This window comes from Sander lucioperca, chromosome 9 (genome assembly GCF_008315115.2).
Source record: "Sander lucioperca isolate FBNREF2018 chromosome 9, SLUC_FBN_1.2, whole genome shotgun sequence".
In the NCBI taxonomy this organism is placed as follows: Eukaryota; Metazoa; Chordata; class Actinopteri; order Perciformes; family Percidae; genus Sander; species Sander lucioperca.
In genome coordinates, this window is record NC_050181.1 from 35,545,130 (window position 1) to 35,567,083 (window position 21,954).

The following is a 21,954-nucleotide window of genomic DNA, read 5'->3' on the forward strand; positions in this document are numbered from 1 at the left end:
AAGCACTGCATAAAATCTCTGCTACAGTTTATATTCCAACTGCTTACACACAAAATCTTTTAATGTCACACGATTTTTGAAACCTCTCACTCAAAGTGCAAAACTACACACCAAATCTCCAAAACCATAAGCTATTTATCAGCCTTTCACTCAGTTTTCAATTGCATAAAACACTTTTTTCAAAACACTACACACAATTCTCTACCTAAGACACGAAAATCTAACAGGAAGTGACTTGCTTTCCTTTTCTAAACACAACCAATCAAAATGCTACACTTATTTACCAGGGCACACACACACACACACCTCACATTATGCTTAACTGAACACTAACCAATCACTGCTTTAGAGTAGGCCTATACATAGGTCAAAGGTCAGATTACCTGTTTTGAACAATGAATGCCAACAATAGACAGAGAGCAAGGGGAGGAGGAGGAAGAGGAGGAGGAGGAGGAGGAGGAGGAGGAGGAGGAGGAGGGAAGAAGAGAAAGAAGGAGAGCCATCTCTGATGAGATCAGGGCCACACTTATTCATCATGTGATCAACCACGGATTGACCAATGAGAGAAGCCCATCTTGAGTAGCTTTACAGTGGCGTCCATACTTCAAACCTTCAGAAATGAGAACAGGCATGCAACTATCTTATGACTATTTCAGCATTACAAATCAATCAGACTTTGTTTTGCACAAAGTGTATACAATACCACCACCACCCCCCCCAGCCCCGACACACAAGCAAGCACAAACACACACAACACACACACACACACACAAACACACACAACACACACACACACACACACACACACACACACACACACACACATACACAACACCAACACTGTGCTACTCTTACAAACGTAACGTTTTGCCCAATTAATATTTTCTGTTTTACTGTAACATTGCATTGATGTTTACAGTGCACTTTTCAACCACTCTCAGCAGATCAGATTGCCTTTACTCTAGAACATTGTAAATGGAAATATAAGCCTATGAAAGACAAAAGCGCTTTAGATTTAGAACAACAGTGTGTTCATGGTATATCCAAAAATGTACTATTATGAAATTTATTTTGGAAAAAGGAGACATAGTTTTGAAAACGTGTGTAAGCAGTTGTAAAAAACTGTAAATCACATTGTGCTCTCTCCTGCATGCGCTCTATATAAAAGTGCATGCATGCATAATATATAGGCTATTTGAGATTTATGTTTTTGGTTACACTTTATTTTACAAGCCAGTAATTTCCTTATGATTTTAATTACTTGATTTGGTCTAATTATAGGGGGAAATGTTTATACATAGTTGGTGATTTCCAGGAGCATTTTCCTCAAACGTCTCCATTTTGAACACAAGTAAATATTAATTATTCTTTTGTTGTTGAAAACTTTATTTTCCATATGTTGAATTATTTGTTTTTAGTGCACATTTTTTCATGGTCAGCTGACTAAAAGACTGTCTAAGTCAAAGGTTCTGTTTGTTTTTAAATAGAGAATATACCAGGGACCCCCTCATGTATGTCCCTTGGAATAGTTTTACAAAGACATTTTTTACACTTCTATAGTCTCAGCTACAACAATTGGTTTGTTGTTTAAAATATTAATATTGTTTATGAATGTAGAATCTATTCCATGACCAGAAGCACTTTGCTAGATGTAGCCAATTGTTATAAACATGATCAAAGTGCTGTATTCTCCAAGTATCTGAAGTACAAGTATAAAACCAATTACACAAAAAAAACTATTGTACGTACAACGCAATCCATCCCTCCCTAAATAAAACCAATTAACCAATCAGTCACTGTGGGACGATTTCATTTGCTATTAAGAGTCATTTAGTGAAGGCTGCGGTATAGAGTGGCAGATAATCAGCACCACATTTGATTATCCGTTAAGAGAATTATTCACTTCTCAGTGTGAGGAACTGGCCGCTTTACAGAGATTATTTCTGTTATCATGGAGTTGAATTGCTCAGCCTCAATCTGATTTAGCACTATCGGAGAGAACAACGCTGCTGTAAATTGCGCTCACACTGTCAGATTACTCAAATGTGTGTGTGTGTGTGTGTGTGTGTGTGTGTGTGTGTGTGTGTGTGTGCGTGCGCGCGTTCCTTCATGTGTGTATACTTGCAATCTAGTTTAATTAACCCAATAGCAATTTCAAGGTCAATTTCTCTGCATGTTTAATTATTTCAATCAACGTTACTTAGTGTTGATTGGGGTGTTGCTGGTTAGTTTAGAAGCAGTTAACCATAGTCTTCATAAATTCACTGGAGTTTAGAATGCCAACACAAAGGAAGCGTAAGGTTACCGACGTCCGGCCGAAAAGAAGAACATCCGGCGGAATTTCCGTCAGCAACGGAGCAATCCCAGAAGTGGAACGTCGTGGATATAGACTAGTCTGCCCCTAACTTTTCCAATATGGGGTGTAAGCCTTTTTTAACATTTTAAACATTTAAAAAATGCTTTTGAGTTGCATTATGGGAAGTGTAGGATCCAGAGTTTTTATAGCTTGGCCCGTACCAGTGATTAAAATATTAGAATATCTTGGTCTCGGCTGCATCAATTTTGATCATTTGATTTTTTAAATATATATATATATATATATATATATATATATATATATATATATATATATATATATATATATATATTCCAAAGGCACATTCTGTTTACTAATCTGATATCATTTTAAAAGTCTAACTGAGAACACATTGGAGAACCCTTTTGCAATTATGTAAGCACATAATGTAATCTGAAAACTGCTGCCCTGGTTAAAAAAACAATGCAACTGATCTCAGCTGGTATTCTGTCTGTAATGGAGTGGAGTGGTGACATTTCTAAGTGACCCAAAACTTTTTATTTATATATATATATATATATATATATATATATATATATATATGTATATATATTGCAAGCCTCCCAACTTTGTAATATAACAAATAGACCCTCATAAATAATCATCAAAAGCTTTATTGCAGTGTAGTTTGAGGGTTGCAAATAAACTTCTTCTACAATGATACAGAGAATAAATTACTGTATATCAATTTGAATGTTTTATAAACAAAACCATTGTAATGTTATCCTTTGCCCTGCAGTATGGCATAGTAAATAATGTATTACATATGATTATGTTTCTACTGATGTATACTGTATTGGTAAATATAACAAAATAAGCAACAAAGGTTCCTTTAAACAACGTTGCAGCACAGATCAGAACATTTTAAGACAATCATTCATTGTATGACAAGTAGGGAGCTACATCTAGCAAAACTGGATCAACTCTTTCATGCTGCATCCCTTCTCACAACAAATATCAGACATTGTTCCGGCAGCTCGTCTAATCCGAGAGGGCAGGGTGTACCACTGAGGAGCCAAGGAGAAGACACCCTTCTCCCCGTCAGATTCTGGAGGGATGGGGGCTGCCTCCGTAGCCTGGTGCTCCTCTGTGAAGGCATCCTGGCCCCCTGTGCAGAGGAGGTGGAAAGACACCTGGGATTTAAAGACGTCCCTGAAAATGTGTAGTCTTGTGCTTGGAACTTCTTGCGAAACACCAGTCACTCAGGGAAGACACAGATTGTACAATTTTGGAGTTAACCCAATGATCTAAGGGTATGCAGTTAACAAACAATAAAGCAATGAAGGCTAAAAGGACATGAATATATAAGAGACAGGACTTAAACATAAAAATAAATCATGAATGTCAATTGAACGTTGAGATATATATATACACATATATTTTTTAGTATAATTTAAGAAGGACAACGCACATTAATTAACATTTCTGTGACTGTGCCAGTGTTAGCCAGTTGGCAAATTTTCAACTGCAGTCCTTTGGCACGATGTTTTGAGACCAGAACAACAGGAAACAGCAAGACATTAGTAAAGGATAAATGTACAGAGAGAAGTCAATAAAACACCATAAAGACAGGTATATAGAACTTGTTGTTTTTTTTCTTATAATTTAAAAAGTGAAGGCTATTATGTGTCCCATATCTTGCTGGATCAGTGGTCAGATATTCACAAAGTTCAGCAGGAATGACTCTCGGTCAATGCACCTGATGTTTGAAAATGTATGATAAAGTACTTACAGTGAGAGGCGTATTGCCGCTGGGCCAGGTCTGCGTCCAGGATGCTTCTCCTCACCCGAGAGTTGCCACAAGACGTCACAGCCAGACGTATCAGATCTCTCCCACACATCTTAATCCTGTCCTGTGCGTGGGCCTCACCCACTGCAGCCACCAGCACCACCAGCAGAGGCACCAAAGACCTAGCAGCAGACATTGTATGGTGGTTATTACTGTTGGTCAGAGTTTGAGAAAGGATCAGAATGGGATGGGAGATGAGCGTTAAGGTTAGGTGTGTGGAGAGCAGGGCTTTATATAGTCAATGTGTGTTACCAGGAGCAATGGAAAGAAAAAATGCTGAGGTCAGTGTTCTCCAACAGATGTATTCAGCCTTGTTGAAGGATAAGCATGTCCTGATCTAGAGCTCATCGTGAGAGTGATGCAAGTCACCTCAAGGCTAAAAGCTTTCGTCAAGATAACAAACGTGTCATGTGACAGTGATCTACCGCTTAAAAACATCAGCGGTATTAAGTTAGAAATGTTGTTGCACGTGCACACATATGCACACAAACGTTTTAGGCTTGATTTTAAGATTTTATTGTTTACGTAAAAATTACTGAAATGGCAGTGGTGAAATGTAGCTACGTACATTTACTTGAGTCTTTTCTTTTATTCCACTTTCTACTTCTACTCCACTACATTTCAGAGAGAAATATTATACTTTTTACTCCACCACTTTAATCGGACATCTTTAGTTACTAGTTCTTTTACAAATTTAGATTTTTGCACACAAAACACATGTTGTTTATAAAATGATGTTTTATTATAAATTAAACTACCCAACAATATACAGGCCTACAAGTCCAGCTGAAATTGTTAGCCGACAAAACACTAAGTTTATTGACAGAACTGTTTCTAAAATGTGAGGATTTTTCTGCATTGCATACTTTTACTTTTAATACTTTAAGTATATTTTCCTGATGATACGTACATACTTTTACTTAAGTAACATTTTTCAATGCAGGACTTTTACTTGTAACAGAGTATTTTGACAGTGTGGTATCAGTACTTTTACTCAAGTAATGGATCTGAATACTTCTTCCACCTCTGCTAAATGGGATAGCTCCAACCTATCTCTTCTTGCGGTCCCAAGATCAAGGCTGAAGCAAAGGGGAGGCTGTGGAATGAGTGGCCCCTACACGTTCGGCTGGCCCTTACACTGCCTGTTTTTAAACCCCGTCTCAAAACAAATTTTTATACTATTATTGTCATTCTGGTTAACTGTTTATGTTTTTTTAATGTTCGTTATGGCTCGGAGGTAGAGTAGTAACACAAGGTTGGCAGTTCAATCCCAGGTGGCTCTGGCCACATGTCAAAGTGTCCCTGAGCAAGACAGTGAACCCCAACGTTGGTCCCTGGATGCTTTATAAGTAGCTGTCCACTGCTCCTTATACTTGGATGGGATAAGAATGCAGAAATAACATGTCACTACATTGTACTGTGTATATGTGATTATTAAGTCCAAAGTTGTTTTTTGGATTGGATTTGGATGCACACACACACACACACACACAAACACACACGAATACACACTAGTGCGTGGCACTATCTTTGTGGGGACCCGTCATTGACATAATGCATTCCCTAGCCCCTTACCCTAACCTTAACCATCACAACTAAATTCCTAACCTTAACCCTTACCCTCACCCTAACCATAACCTAATTCTAACCCTAATCCTAAAACCAAGTCTTAACCCGCAAAAAGACCTTTAACCTTGTGGGGTCCAGCATTTTGGCCTCACAAAGCTGGTCGGACCCCACAAGTACAAGTGTATGCTGTATTCCCAGTTTTTGGACCCCACGAATATAGTTAAACGAGAACACCCAAACACACACACACACACACACACACACACACACACACACACACACACACACACACACACACACACACACACACACACACACATACACCCAAACACAAACACACACACTAATACACACACACTCACACGACAACTGTTTGAATACATAAATGCAAAATGTACACGGATACACTTTTGTTCTCTTCTGTTTTTGTTGCTCTGTTAATGTTTCATCTTGCGTCTTGCAATACATTTTCTCCAACAAATTACATGAACTGCTGTTTTGCTCGCAGCATTTACATATGTTTGTTTGGAAATTGTCAAAACATCATAATTTATGTTCTTACAGTGAACTATTTTCCTTGAATATGAGTTGCCTTTGCACCTTATCTTGACATATCTTGAGGGATAAGAGCTAATTGGAACACAGTGCAACTGGCAAAAATATGTCAAGGATATTGACGCAGCAATTCACACACGTGGTTACCCCAGGCCCTATACTGAATTTGCACAATCATGCCAGAGATGACTTTTATATTTCCCAGCACTGATGAAAAATGTGAAAGGTGGCACTTTTACATCTTAATCTGGCTGTGCATGGCATTTTAACCTGTGATGACGATATCCTTCACTGGTAACCAGTGATTAGTTTATTACCCAGGATAGTGTATTGAAAACACCAGTCTTTAGCTGTTTATTCTTCTAACCTCACTGTCTCTTGGGTTGCTTTCACACCTGAGCTATACAGTCTGTTTGATCCGAACCCTGGAGCGTTTCATCTGATAGTCCTCTGGTGCGGACCAAACAACTGAACTCTGAGCCACTTGCAAACGGTGCACTAGAGTTAGATTGACTTTAGGTGAGAATGCAATCCGACCCAACTACAGCAAGTGAACCAAAAAACCTGCCTGCAATTTCAACCTTGCACACAAAGATTAAAGATTGATAACTTTCAGATCCACAACCTATTCTGACCATACATCGCTGGTCATCTGTGTGACAACACATCATCTCATCAGGGCCGCCCTCTCCTTGACTCGCAAACCCTAGACGTAATAAATTGAATGTTGCTCCATTATTTCTGAGACCAGAAGTGTTTTTCCAATTTCACTCTGATATTCTATTCAATAGACCAGCGACTGTTTCGACTGTGTGACAATTGTTTACAAGGTTTGGTGCGTTTGACAAAGTGCAGTCTGAACGCTAACAGAACCACGTGAAAAATGTTGCAACTTCACCCCCGAATTGCACTACCCAAGGGGGTAAGCCTCTCCCTGCAACGCATAGCTCCTATGGCGCCATTTTGATGATAACAAGCACTCACCCGCCGTTAGCATCCCATTATCTGACATTCATTTTGACGTCACTTTGACAGCGAATAACTTTACATCTGAAGCGTTTAAAGACTTTATTTGTCCATTGTTTATTTCTAAAGAAAGACGACAATGTGTAAAAGGCTCCATTACCTTGTATCTCACGTTATGGCTCTGTAGTAGACGTTTTTGTAAAAATAGGCTAACAATTGTGTCATAACTACGGGACTTACTGTCGCATAGTAGAGGAATTACCGGAGAAGCTCGCAGGCAGTTTCGACTTACATTAGCTGTTTAAGTTGAATTACTAATGTTAATTAGCATTTTAGTTAGCAATAGTTAGCCTTTGCCTATGTTATCTCCTTACATATACCTACGCTCTCCGTCTCTGCAAGATTCGGAATGATTGAGATTTCTCTTGGCACAGCTACCAGAAGACTTACAACTTTACAACGACAGGTTGCTCACGTCACATTTACGTCGTCTCTCTCAGTTGGAGGCTGCGCAGTAACACTCAGCCATCACCGGAAAAGTGCTTCTAATATCCTTCACTGGTCTCCGTCCAGAGCAACGGGATCTGTTGGTCCATATTTAACTGTCTATGAGTCTACCCAACTACAGGTGTGAAAGCGCTCTTAATCTGTATTTCTTGTAGAATGTGTTAAAGTTGATGCTGTTCATTTACATTTTCAAATGAGTCAGTACAGCCAGATATTACAGACGTTAAACTAACCACAGTTTATTTTGGTCATCGCAATACTGGCCATTTTACCACTGATGTCACCATGGACTCAAGAGAAATGTCTACTGTGAACTATCAATGCCTCAGTGTTTTCTGTTTTATTGTTATGTTCTGTGATATATCATTGTGTTTGTGCTCCCAAAATATTGTCTTGTTTGGCACTTCAGGGCCACCATAATTAGATGCAAACTTAGTCATACGTTTATGTTTTTTTTTTGTTTCCCAGTCTGATGTGTTTCTTTATTGATGTAGTTTGAAGCTGCTCTAATTGATATTTTATATGAACATTGGATCAAAGGACTGTGTCTTGTGAAAAGGGTCGCTCATAGTGCATGAGTAGAGAATTATCACTCGTCCCTCCAGTTCCCCTCAGCTCTACAGAGCATATTAGCATCTTTCAGCTCCTTGTTTTGGTTTTCACTTTACCATTTTCAGTCCCACCACTCTCATCAACCTTGTTAAGCAGCAAAAGCAGGTGTTTTCTGCTCTGATAAAATGACTGTGCACTCCCTCCTCAGCACTAAATGGCAGCCAGAGAGAGTTAATGATATTTAGCAGTTAAAGATCCAGATGTTTTCCTCAGGAGTTGGTGGAGACCAAAACAGAGCTGCAGGGAGAGTAAATAATAAACTCCAAATAAATGCTAATGTTGCTGTGTGCTAGTTGTTTGAATACCACCTGTTGGCTAAGTACTTAAAATCACTTTTTACTGTTTAATGGTCATTCAAACTTATGGGGCCTGGGTAGCTCACCTAGTGGAGCGTGCGGCCCATATACAGAGGCTCAAAGCTGTTTCTTCTTCTTCGAGCTGCACACCTCCAAGATTTTGTAACAATGTGGACGCGGTCGCATAGACGGCGTTGCAATGATTGGCTACAGTAGAGAAGAAGTCCGTTCTTTGGGCCACTCTGACCGCAATCAGTATGAAAGACCAGCGGGTTCGTGGCGACCATGTGCCGCCGTCCGCAGCACCCCGACCGCGCTGAACACAATAAGCATGAAACAGCTTTCAGTCTTTGCCGCAGCTGCCGCAGGTTCAATTCTGACCTGCAGCCCTTCCCCTTTCACGCCTTATGTGTCCTATCAAACTAAGGCCTAAAATGCCAAAAAGAATAATCTTGAAAAAATAAATATAAAATACGTATAGGCCTATGCTTGTGTATCAGTGTATCCGGTATTGTCACCCTATTTCTGTTGTGTCAAAGATTGTATGTGTGCATGTGTCTTTCTGTCTGTCTGTCTGTCCGTGTGTCTGCGTCTGTCCTTTGCCTGATGTCCCTCATGGCTGCATCTATTCCTGTCCATTCAGTCCTGGCTGAGTCATGTGAGACAGCCAGGATCTCTTAGTACTATTGAGTTTTTATTGATGCTGACGAGACTAGCAAACCACTGGCATCTTTCCCATTGGCTTATCCTGTAATACTATTAGACAGGCAGCATCGTCCCTCATATGAATGAGCTGTGCTACTATAAAGTGCTACTGTAATAGCAATGGTCTTCAAGTCCATCTAAAGGGAATGTGGATGGTCATGATAATAGTTTTGATGCAGCAGAACAGATTTTTTTTATTGAACTAAGAACTAAGAAAAATTATGACACAATATAATATTGACACATTTTACAGAAAATTTGCTCAGCCACTGCTCTGATTACTGAAAAGGGAATACATGTATATTACTGTAACTGAAAATGAATGAAATGACTAGAAATCCCTGTTAAGTGAAATACATAGCATGCCCTTCTTTTGACAAATTTTGTTTGCACTTTTTTACCTATCAGTATTTACCACATTCATACAGTTATACATGTCCTTGCACAAGAGCTGTCAAATTGCTCAACAGATTTCAACCATTGACTCCAATCAAAAACCTTTGAAACCATTGTGTCATTACAGAAAAATATAAACAGAAATTGGACACACTAGTGGACAAAGTCTTATCCTTCAAGGAGTTTTGTATGTGCAGAAAACTTGGAAAACACAGAAGCATTAGGTATGTTGTTCTGATGATTTGCCCCTGATTACACTGAACATACAGTACAATACAATTAAATATGTTCCATATGGGTAAAGTCAAGGTCTAATGCTTCACAGGGCGCTTCCCCTTTCACGCCTTATGTGTCCTATCAAACTAAGGCCTAAAATGCCAAAAAGAATAATCTTGAAAAAATAAATATAAAATACGTATAGGCCTATGCTTGTGTATCAGTGTATCCGGTACAATACAATTAAATATGTTCCATATGAGTAAAGTCAAGGTCTAATGCTTCACAGGGCGCTGCCTTTGTAAATCGGGGGGGGGGGCATGGCAGGTACAGGGTGTTTTGTCATGACCAGAGACACAACAAATCTTCAGTATAGTTGGAAAGGTGGTGTGAATCAGTCAGTGCTAGTAGGTGCTGGTATTAGTCATGACCAAACAAAGAACATATTTTTGTTCTCTTAAATCTGTCTCTTAAAACCAGTGGGCCAAACAAAACAGTCTTGAACAGATCTACTACTACAAAAAAAACAGTGACTGTAGTCTTTGTCCATTGCATTGAGTTAATAAGTAAGTAGCCAATACGGCGTGTTAAAGGTGCCGTAAGTAGGATTGCGAAGATCCAGGACTTAGCCAAAAAATTTGAACATCAACAACTTCTTAGTCCCTCCCCCCCTTTCCGCTAAAGCCCAAAACGGTCTCCTAAGCCCCTCCCCCAACAAGGGAGAATGAATGCGTGTGCATGAGCAGTGATTAACATGCAGTTAGACACCCCCCCACCCCCTGGCCCTGATTGGTGCATCTGAACAGGGAGCTGTGGATTTTTGCAAATCACACTACAGGCTGTAGGTGGTGCCAGAGGAGCCAGATGTTTTTTTATTTACCTGCTTCATGTAGTTCCACTGGAACATAGGGTCAGTTTCAGCAAATATGACAGAAAGTTAGTTTTATAAGTCTTACCTACTGCACCTTTAAATATGTCTGGATGAGATAATACATTTGCTGACTATGACTGAGCTCTATAGTACCCAGGACAGGAATTTGTTTAATGATCTTAGATGAGCTAACACAGCCAGCCGGAAACAGGAAGGGTTTGACTACAGGAAAGGGTCATGCTTGATCCTTCCATCTACAGGCCAAGAAACTGTTCTTAGCTCAGTAAATCCTTTTTGCTGTAATCTTGTCACATACCGACATGTTGGACAACGTTTATATGCACCATTGCCCGAGTAACTAGCTTGAGAAACAGCGGATCTAATGTTTCCGACTTTTGCCCTTGAGTGACCAGACAGGAGGCGCAAGTGCAAATCCCAGCAATCCTTGACGACAAAATTACACTCATGCTCTTGATGGCTATTGACACCCCACATACTGAACCTCTCTTCCCATTTAGGTGCCATCAAGAGTGACTGGACAGAGAATACCATTTTGCCGACACATAAAGCATGGCACATGGAAGAGCTTTGCACAGGGGATGACTTGTATTTTCTACAATGTATAGTCTAAAAAGTGGAAGACAATGACTACATAATTTGAACCGGTTGGTATTTAAATAATTGTCATTGCCATTCAAATCAAAGTTATACTGTCTGTTGTGCGAAGTATTAAGAATGTAAAGTTAAATGTAAGAGACCATGTTGTTGTCCACAATAGTTCATTAACAGCATTTCCAATGAGAAGAGTTCTTCACAAGTATCACACTCCCATTAATATTGATACAACTTGACCTCTTTGTGTCAAACATCTATTTCAGTTTAGCTGGAATACGTTTCCGAGCTTAGGTGCTATTCTTGGAAACAGACAACAAGCTGTCCAGCGGAAGCATCTTGTCCATTTGACAGATAGCCCATAGCGTGCAAACAACACTTACTGTAAAGCTGAGGCTTTAAGCTTATCTCAACTTGCTTCTGCCCCCATTCCCCCTCCCCTAGATTGTTTATCTTAAATCACATAGGCTCAGAGTTGGAGGCAGATGGGGTCTTACAATTTCTGGACCCATGAGTGATAAGGCCATTTAGGGTGAGCGAGGTCGCAACTAGTGGGCAGCTAAATCCTCCCTCTGATGGATAGTTTGACTAACACAGGGCCGATAGTGTATGTCGTCATCAGACTCCTCTGGCTGGGGTGTGAAGCATTTGTCAAACTTGCGCCTCATACGTTTCTTCAGCTGGAAGGTGCGCTCTGTGTTTGAAATTGTGTATTCCTGTTCCTTCAGTTTGGCGTAATAGTCGGAAAACTTGTTGAACAGGATGGAGATGGGCATGCCATTGAGGATGATACCAAAAGAGATGCAGCCAAACGCCACACAGCGGCCGAGATAGGAGATAGGTACGACATCGCCATAGCCCACAGTAGAGATGCTCACCTGTAGGAAGAAAAGAGTAAAGTGAGTCAGCTTACATGCATGATTTGTATTCTGTTTTTGTTTTTTTTACATTTAACATGAAGACATTTAGAGCATGGCAGGAAAATGAAATATTGTGATTTCTTTATTTGTCCTAAAGAGGAAGGGCTCATCCTCATGGTGCCTTTCAGTCTGCCTGAAACCACCCCATGGCCATGGAAGAGTCCAATAATTTAAACGTTTCCTGATCAGTTGCCGTGTTGCAAAGTTGAACATGAACAGAATCAAATAAACCTCCAAGACTGCACTGCAACACTTTCCATCTCTCGAAAGCAATCACTGTGTCTGGCCACAAACAAGACGCATTACACCGAATTAGAGAGGATTAGACACATATAAGGACAGCTGCCACCAGATAAATAAAAAAACACAAATGTCTCTTAACGAGAGTGCACGCAACACAGGCTGATGACAAGTACACTAGTAAATTAAAAAGAAGCAAGTCAAATTTGAGGATGTTGTCACTATTACACTGAACATCATGGAACAGCAACAGAGGAATACTACATCTTATTTCTTACCATAGTTTGCCATGTTAAATTAAGCTATGAAACAGAAACAGGATATAGAAAACAGGATCCAAAGTAGTGGAGCCCTTTAATATGTATTCCTGCACAATGCCTGCAAAATTAAATAGATAATTAGCTAAATAAACTGCACCCTATTGTTCTATATGTACATGGTCAATTGCCAAATGGGTTTGACACAATTCCTAGAAGAAAAAAAAAGGTATCTGCCAACTCAGGCAATTTCTTTAGTAGTCCGAACGTGTTTTCTCAAATATCGTGTCACCAATTTGCTATCTACTCATCATTCCCAATAATTAAAGGAAAAGTTTGACCTTCTGGGAAATATCTTGCTTATTTATGTTCCTGCAGAGAGTTAAATAAGAAGATTGATACCACTCTTATGTCTGTTATGTATGAAGCTAGAACCAGCAGTGGGTTAGCTTGGCTTAGCACAAGGACTGGAAACAAGGACACAAACAGAAATGCAGAAACAACAAGTCATGATTTTACAGTGAGAACATACTGTTACATCTTGGTTTGGGGCAGAGGTAGAGGCGGGACACACTCATGGGGTAATCAAATCACAGGCTTTGAAACAAATGCCGCTCACAATAGGAAACGGATGTTCTTGAGCAGAAAGTTACCAAGATAGCCCCTAAATAATAAGCTTGGGAGGAGAGAACACATTTGGTTACCATGTTGTTTTAGTTGCAAGACATCTGCTGCCTAGTGCAGGTAAGAATTCATTTTTGTCAATGGTTGGTGCTTAAGCACAGGCCAGTTTGGTGGCCCTCACTCACCAGTTAAATACCATCTTGTCATGTGTTCATTGCTTGGACAAGCCACAAAAACAGCACAGAAGACGCTTCTGCCTGGTACCGTGTACTTTTGTCTTGGTCTGACTAAGCAGGGAGCACAAATCGCGGTAGGCCACCACACTGCTGAATCATACCCCTCCCCACACTAATCTCCTCCTCTTACTTTTCAGCACAGTCAAGAGGAAGAGTTTGGCACAGTTCATAACCAAGCTAATTGATCCAGAAGAACCGGCAACCATAAGAGCTGGTTGAATCCTCTTAATGCTGTGCACCATCCGTTCCATTAATACTAATGGCTGTTCAGGTGTTGCCTGGTATTCAATTCAATTTTTTTTATAGTGTCAATTCATAACAGAAGTTATCTCAGGACACTTTACAGAGAGAGTAGGTCTAGACCACACTCTATAATTTACAAAGACCCAACAATTCCCCCCAAGAGCAAGCATTTGGTGCAACAGCGGGCAAGGAAAAACTTTCTTTTAGGCAGAAACCTCAGACAGAACCGGACTCTTGGTGGGCGGCCATCTGACGCTGCCTGTTAATGTGAATATGTTTATTCATGATGTTTCTGTGCTACTACTAACTAACTATACACTACTTGGATCCAGCCAAGCTCAAGGCAAAGTCACCAAAAAGAAATGTTAGTGAATTAGACGTTGACGTTGATCCTACTCACCGCAGCCCACCACCAGGCATCTGGTATGCTGCTGAATGGTGTCCCAGGCTGATCCACCTCCACAGAGTGCATCAGAGCAGAGAAGGTGAAGATGCCCATGGCAATGAACAGAAACAGACAGCACACCTAAATAATGACAGAAGAGTACATGTCAACAGCAGTGCCTATTCATATTTGGTAGTCAATATATTTATACATTTGGGACCACCCATCCGGTCACATGATAGTTTTAAGCTTTATTGTGACTCACCTAGAATACCTACATGTTATGCTGCATGTACTACCACATAATGTACACTATACTTACAGTATTTTGAACATGAATGGCCAATATACAGTAGTTGCCAGGAACAACTGAGCCGAGAATGACACGCATGCTTGTTTGGATAAGCTTTCCTTTACTGATGTGTCATATGTGTTAGATTTGTCTCACCACAGGCGGCAGCTCTAAGGGAGAACAGTAGTAAGTTGGACAAAAGAAAAAAAGAGCGTGTTGATTTCTTAGGCAAAAATTATGGATTAAAAAACCTATTGTGCTGATAGATTAGTTTGTTGTATCCCCTCAGCTCAGATCCTGAGCTAGCATTAAACCTGCATCAATTGATTTTTTTGACCACGCAGGTGGTAGGGAAAACAGACATTATTGGCATTTTATCGTCTTATAAAGTTGCTATGGTGGCTTGTCAGCAGAACGTTGCCTGCCAGCAGATACGGAGTGACATTAGCATTCATTTGGAGTCATGTTTTTGGCCACCGGACAAATAAAAGTCCAACATTCACTCTGCTTTTAGCTCTCTTTTTGGTCTCCACCACCTCAATTCTCCACTGTGTTCACCAGCTAGCAGCTTACTTTGTCTGTCTGCAGTTTGGTGCTGGGCAGGTATGCAAAGCTGAAAACAGCTGCCTGCTGCAGCTGGAAACAACTCTGATAAGAGCAGTGAGACCAAAACATTAAAGTTGCAGGCCTGAAAACAGAAACAATGAGCTCAAAGAAGCTAAACTGGGTGATGATGTGGGGGGTTTATCACTACGAGCAACCATAGTCATATACTGATTATAACTGCTTAAACTCTGTGTTCCATTGTTTTATCTGTGTATGTCCCCACAGTAAATGTATGTTTGTGTTTCTGTTAGATTTGTCTTGTTTGATACTCCTCCATACCTGCTCAGAGCACTGTCGGATGGTGAAACCAAACGCCCTCATGCCTGTGGAGTGACGGGCAAGCTTCAAGATACGGAAGATGCGCATCAACTTGACAACCTTCAGCACCTTGCTGACTTTACTGACCCTTGCCATGGTCTTCAAATCTTCCTTTGCACCTATGTCTTCTGAATCCATAACAAATGTCTCAAAAATGATCTGCAGGAAGTATGGCATAACAGCCACCACATCCACAAAGTTGAGAGCACTCTTCAAAAAATGTCTGATGTTGGATGTGGTGAGTAACCGCAAAAAGTACTCCAATGCGAAGAAAAGGATGGAAGATACCTCTATCCACTCCATGTAGGTTTTGTCACCAAGTTTGTACTGCCTGAGCTCATTTACTGTGTTCATTGTCATGGCAACAATAGAGATAAGCACAAAGAGACTGGAAAACACAGCAAAGGCTTTGGCTGACAGTGAGGAGTAAGGATTCTCCATCAAGTCCCAGAGGATCTTCCGAAAGCTTCCAAGAAACATATTCTTGTATCCATCGCTATCCTCGTGAGGCTTAATCTCATCAATCAACTCCTGGTTCACCTTCAGTTGGTCTCTGATGTCATCCACTTTCTCCTCAAACAGAATGCGGCAGCACCTGAGAAGAAGAAGATAATTTATTGTCTATTTTTAAAAGAGTTCATCATGCTTGAAATAAACAAACAGCAACAGACCAAACTATACAATACACATAGTGAGTATTAAATATCTACAGCACCTTGGAGTGTCCTTCAGCTTCAACATCCAGAATTGCATCTCTTCCTCAAAATTGACAGGGCAGAGACTATCCATCACCCACAGGACATTACTGCAATAAAAGTGGAAGATGTAGTGGAAAAACAGGGGGTCCCTGTCAAAAAAGAATTCGTCGTTCTGAACATTGTAATCGTCACAGAGCGTCAGCCGCTTGGCCGGATCATTACAGAGGACTAGGACTCCAATCCTGGTTTTTGGGTGTTTGAGGACCAAATGCTTTGGGATGTGAAACAACTTTCCACCTACGTTGAGTTTAACAATGTTTGATTTCCTTGGGTTTGATGCAGGTTTTTTCTGATCTTTTGTTGCACTTTTTTTCTCACCAGGTGCATCAAGGTTGTCCATAGATGTCCATGCTTTCACAGAGCTGTCCTGTGAAAAGGGGAATTCCTGTTCTTCAATGCTTTGTGAAAAACTTATCTCCCGTTTTATGGTTGAAAAAAGACTGGAGCGACGCTTTTTCAGCACTTTCAACTTTGGCATTACATTTGCCATTGTGAGAGCTCGTCAGAAGACAAACCAATAAAAAAAAAAAACGTTGTGTGCCAATCAAGTCAGGGAAAAACAACAAAAACAACAACAGTATTCCACAAGATCTCCATTTACGCTGAATATTGTCCTTTAAAAAACTGCTTTCAGGTTAAAATAAAGATAAAGAAACAGCTACCGCGCTTGTCTCTCGGCGTGCAAGGAGATCAACTGCATGTGTTAGGGATTCAGGCTCTTTACTGATTCTCTAATCCCATTGCTGTTCTTTCTATCTAAACGCAAGTTAAAAATACTGTTCAAGAGGATTAGTGTTGTGATTTAAGGCTTTGAGTTCTGAGAGAGGGGGAAAGGCGGAGAGAGTGGTGTTGCATTGTTAACAAGGCTATGGAGAGCTTTAGCACGGGAAGTTCACATTAATGCTGCAGATAGATTACACTGGCTAGCTCCAGCTATTGTCCTTCTTAACTTGATTTTAAAAGTTCCATCTGAAATGAATATATGGTCAAATTGTTTCCTTGTTTTATATTTTATATATTTTCTTAATAATTAAATCCCAGTTTGGCATTGATCCCTTTATAATAAATTACTAGCATATTAGTTTATCAAAACATAGTCAAGCAAAGTTAAAAGAAGAAGAAAAAAAAATCCAATTTTGGTTATATGACACTGAATGATAATAATGACTGTATATATCAAACTATTATTCAGTTTACTAAATAGTAGATAGTTTAAAATGAAAGTTAAACATGCACTGTAATAATGTGAACATGCCACAAAAATAAATATGTATGTATGCTCAGGTGGCTACACAGTATAGCCTAATGTGCCTTTAGCCTGTTGGACACACTTTGGTGTGTGTGTTACGACATCCCAATCAAAAAACTGTCAAATATTTGTAGTCTCTGAAAGAATTCAATATACAACAGGAAGTAATTCACAATTGCATGCATGTACAAAATAGGTGTTACACAGAACAGAGATAATTGCCGTAGTTGTTTCTATTATTTTATATATTATTATATTATTATTATAAAGTTAAAATCATCGATATGGCAAAAAGGATACAACACGATGACTAATGGTACGGTCCAGGGTTCCACCCATGACAATTTGCGTGAATGGTATTGGCCATTCGCCGGAAAAGGAAGTGGGAATCTAAAATGAAATTTCGATTAAAAACAATAATTTTAAGGTATATTATATTAAGTCATTAAGTGAATCGTTCCTTAATTTAAGTACAGTTAATATAAAATTGTGAATTTAAAAAACAAATAAGAAAAACAGTTGCCATATATCTCTGCCGTGCACCACGTGACTTCCTTTCCGGTCTAACCTGACAACATGGACGCCAGCCGCGTGCAGCCGATCAAGCTCGCAAGAGTAAGAAAATGTATATTATGGTGGAAATACTCATATCCGAACGGATATATGGCTACAGTAACAACTAATGTCTTATACGGTCCCAAAACATTGAAGCTATATTTACTTTTATACATTATTTAGCGTACGGCACGTCGGCTCTCGTGCATCCATCATGGAGGCCTGTCCATGCTACAGTCTGCCAGCTAGCTAGGTCCCTGTTAGCCTGCTGTGAACTGTTCTGGACTTATTTTAGTTCGAAAACCTCTGTCGTCAATCTCACTAATATTTTGTTGTTTCAGGTCACCAAGGTGCTCGGAAGAACTGGTTCCCAAGGACAGTGTACACAGGTAACTTATGCTTAGAATGGCTCGGAGTTAGCATCTTACACCGTGAAATACAGGGCTTCTCTTTGAACCCGAATTTATCAAAATACCTACAAAATTAAAACGGTAGATCCGGAAATATCTTACTTTGTAGATTAATGCGGCTTTACGTATTTTAAACTCATGTCTGCGTGTTTTCTGTCTCACTTATATGCAAGACGAATCAGAATCATAGTTATTTCCAGTTTTCATTGGCAAGGAATTTGCCTTGGTGTATTTGGTGCATGCACTAACCATATTAAAGGGAATAAACAATAAGGCAAAGTATTGCTACAGTCAAGAACATTAATACTGAATAGATATGTTATAATACAATGATGTAATAACAAATGTATACAGTATAACTAGATGGATACTTTATTGATCTCCAAGGGGAAAATCAAGGTCCCAGTAGCTTAAGACATCACAAACAACATTCACATACATCACAAACAGGATGATTAAAGAAGCAAATCCACATGAATAGCATGGACAATAAAATAAAAAATACTAAATAAAATAAAAATCCACATGAATGTACTAAGGGATGTATAAGCATGAGACGCTTGCAGTGACAGGGCAGGGACTGACCCTGTGATTCAGTATGAGTGTGTCATGGTGGTAGTGCAAATGGGTCCAATAGTGCAAGGATAAAGTCTAGAGACCAGCATTAAATATGGACAATATCAGAGAATAATGTAAATAAAGTAATATAAAAACTATAGCAGTGCAAGGATAAAGTTTAAAAAAGACATTAAATATGGCCATTATAAGAATTAAATATGGGAAACTGGGAAGGTTGTACGGTTTAGTGCAGGGTGTGCCAAAAAAATTATTGATCAGGGTATGTTCAAAGTGTGTATAATATGACTTTTCCCTTTTGGAACAATGTCCTAAAGTTGGTAGTTGAGCTCTACTAAAGGTCTTAAGTGTTCACTCAGGTAGACTCTATCAAATGTGATTGCTGTAACCTTTCATGAGCTTATTTGTTTGATTTTAAATACCTGTGTAAACGTTAGTGGATCACTAACCTCATGTCAGATTTACCTGTTAGCATATTGAAGGCTCGACTTGTATTTCAGTCTAATCACGTCACTTCATTCGATCTTCTTGCAGGTCCGGGTTGAGTTCATGGACGACAGCAACCGCTCCATCATCAGGAACGTGAAGGGCCCAGTCAGAGAAGGAGATGTGCTGACACTTCTGGAGTCTGAAAGAGAAGCCAGGAGGCTGCGATAGGTGAGGGGGGGGTGGGGGTATAAACCCAGCCACGTCTGTTGGCCTGTTCACTGATAATTGTTGAACAGTTGGCATAGAGCTTAGATCGGGCCCAAAAAATCAAACCAGACCCTACCCGTGCACGTTATGTCCAAGCCCGGCCCGACACATTAACTGTAATTATGAGCCCGAGCTCAATTTTTAAACCCGACACTTTTTTAATACGTGGGCCATTATAACTCACGTTCTCAACTACCATTCCGAGTTTGAACTGCAGAAAACTGTTTAGAATTATCTTAATGAATAATGCAACAAGGACAAAGCATGTAAACTCTGTTTGCTTATTCAGAATGGAATGGATCGCAAATGGATCCGAATAAAGAAACGTTAAAAACCTCGACCCTAGCTCCCTCCCTCAGCCGTATAGTGAGGGTAACAGATCAAGGCAGCAACATAATCAAAGCCCTGGAACCATATAGGAGACTTTCTTGTTTCAATCACCTAATTAATACTGTCCTTCGCCACGGTCTGCATGCCGACGCACTGGCCGCACTACCCAGAGCTACGGGAGAAGCTGGAGAGGCATAGCTTTCTCCCCACTGAATTATGCTAATAAAGTAATGATTAAAAGGATAGTGGTGAAAAAAATCACAGTTCGGGTCAAGCTCGGGCAGAGAATCTAAACTCTTAAGTTGGCATCACCCGAACTGTCTGCATTAGAGTTAGTGACCAGAAAGAACTTGAACCCCAGCACACTGTAAAGCAAAATGTAATATTACAACCCCGCAGTAAGTGTTCTCTGTATGAAGGAAGTCTGGATTTCAGACTGAAATCACCGTGTTTTGGGTTGTATTGGAAGGTGTTTCAGTGTCCTGTCCTCTGTACGTAAAACGGACAACCCTTTATAAATCATCTTTTAGTACAGTTTAATAACAAAACCACCAGCCTGTGGCCTCACAATTAACATTGAATTTAATCTAGAGCTTTTTGACACAGTGTCTACAAAGCTGAACACTTAAGCTCCTCAAATGGAGGATTATTTCACAGCATTTTGAGCTGTATTGTGTTATGTAACGGGGTTATATTTCTATTAGAAAGTGTATTTCTGAGCCCACTATGTTGAAGTTTTAACTGTCAACCACTCATATGGGGGGGGGGGAGAGAATCATCCTTGTTGTTGCATGCTTTCACTTGTGTTGCTGTTTGCAGCTACACAATTAAACATGGCAGTGATGCAATGGATAACCAATCACGGCCCACCCCAAAACATTATTATTCCAATTGTAATTAAGTGACTTGCAGTTTACCGTGTGCATTTAAGCTGCGTCTGTGCATGGGTTGAGTTCTGTGGTTCTTGGAGCTGGTCATCAGGACTGAATGCAATTCTCTCAGAATTTCCTCCTGGAACACCAGACAAATGCAGGACACAGGGCTGAGTTAAAAAAAAAAAGTTTAAAATATAAGAAATGAGACTTGACAATATCACATGAACTAGAACCCTGCAAGTATCATGTTTATACAGAGGTATTGTTTTTTTGCTGATTGAGTTGAATGTGTTTTTTGTTTTTTTGTAGATGGTGTGTGTGACTGATTTCTTGTCTTTACAGGGCCCGCTGAAGCTTTGAGGTGCGAGTCCATACTGTGAAGCAGGATGATGTACACTAGGATCTGATGTTTCACTTGAAATGGCCTACGATCTCACTTGTTCAGATGCTTTGAAATAAATTTGGATATTAAGATGAGCGTGGATGTCGTGTGTTTTTAATGCATATAGCTAAGTAGATGTGAACGGTTTTGATAATGATTAACTGACGTTTCTTGGGGCTGCAACAGTGAAGACACAAGTGGTCAATGTTGCTGAGTTAGTTTTCTCCTGGTTATTGGTTTGTCAGGTGTGGTCTAGGTATAGAGGCAGTGTGATAGCACACAGATGTGTAAATACACTGGACTTATTCATTCATGGTATTCTGAGGTTACTGCAAAGTGCCACATTGATTAAATGACGACCTATTTCATTTCAATAGATGCATTACTATGATAAAATCCATATTTTATAATAGGATTGTAATCCAGTGTATGTTGCGGTAAGAACATTTAAAATGTCTGCAAAATTAAGCTTATCTATTAAGTTGTTCGTTTTTGAAGTACCACAAACAAAGTTAATATGATTAGTTTATGGTGGAATGTAACTAAATTACT

General features: G+C 39.8%; 3 protein-coding genes across 4 annotated transcripts; 1 reads left to right on the plus strand and 2 right to left on the minus strand.

The window, feature by feature from the left end:
- Positions 1-2,983: 2,983 nt before the first annotated feature.
- On the minus strand, positions 2,984-9,341 carry insl3 (insulin-like 3 (Leydig cell)). 2 transcript variants are annotated; one of them, XM_031281341.2, is made up of 4 exons: positions 9,243-9,341; positions 7,928-7,968; positions 4,089-4,267; positions 2,984-3,464 (listed from the first exon to the last, which is right to left on the minus strand). In XM_031281341.2, coding segments are annotated over exons 2-4 (384 nt in total). In that variant the 5' UTR covers positions 7,930-7,968; positions 9,243-9,341; the 3' UTR covers positions 2,984-3,261. The 2 variants fall into 2 exon arrangements, with proteins under 2 accessions (XP_031137201.1, XP_031137200.1); XM_031281340.2 differs by lacking the exons at positions 7,928-7,968; positions 9,243-9,341 and having other exon boundaries at positions 4,089-4,369.
- A 1,501-nt stretch (positions 9,342-10,842) lies between these two features.
- Positions 10,843-17,072, minus strand: si:rp71-39b20.4 (potassium voltage-gated channel subfamily V member 2). The gene is made up of 4 exons (XM_036004918.1): positions 16,287-17,072; positions 15,533-16,166; positions 14,371-14,496; positions 10,843-12,328 (listed from the first exon to the last, which is right to left on the minus strand). Exons 1-4 carry the CDS (start codon positions 16,817-16,819, stop codon positions 11,999-12,001), a joined length of 1,623 nt encoding a protein of 540 aa, XP_035860811.1. The 5' UTR covers positions 16,820-17,072; the 3' UTR covers positions 10,843-11,998.
- A 1,000-nt stretch (positions 17,073-18,072) lies between these two features.
- Positions 18,073-21,497, plus strand: rps28 (ribosomal protein S28). The gene is made up of 4 exons (XM_031281342.2): positions 18,073-18,193; positions 18,475-18,522; positions 19,654-19,776; positions 21,363-21,497. Exons 1-3 carry the CDS (start codon positions 18,155-18,157, stop codon positions 19,774-19,776), a joined length of 210 nt encoding a protein of 69 aa, XP_031137202.1. The 5' UTR covers positions 18,073-18,154; the 3' UTR covers positions 21,363-21,497.
- Positions 21,498-21,954: the final 457 nt, after the last annotated feature.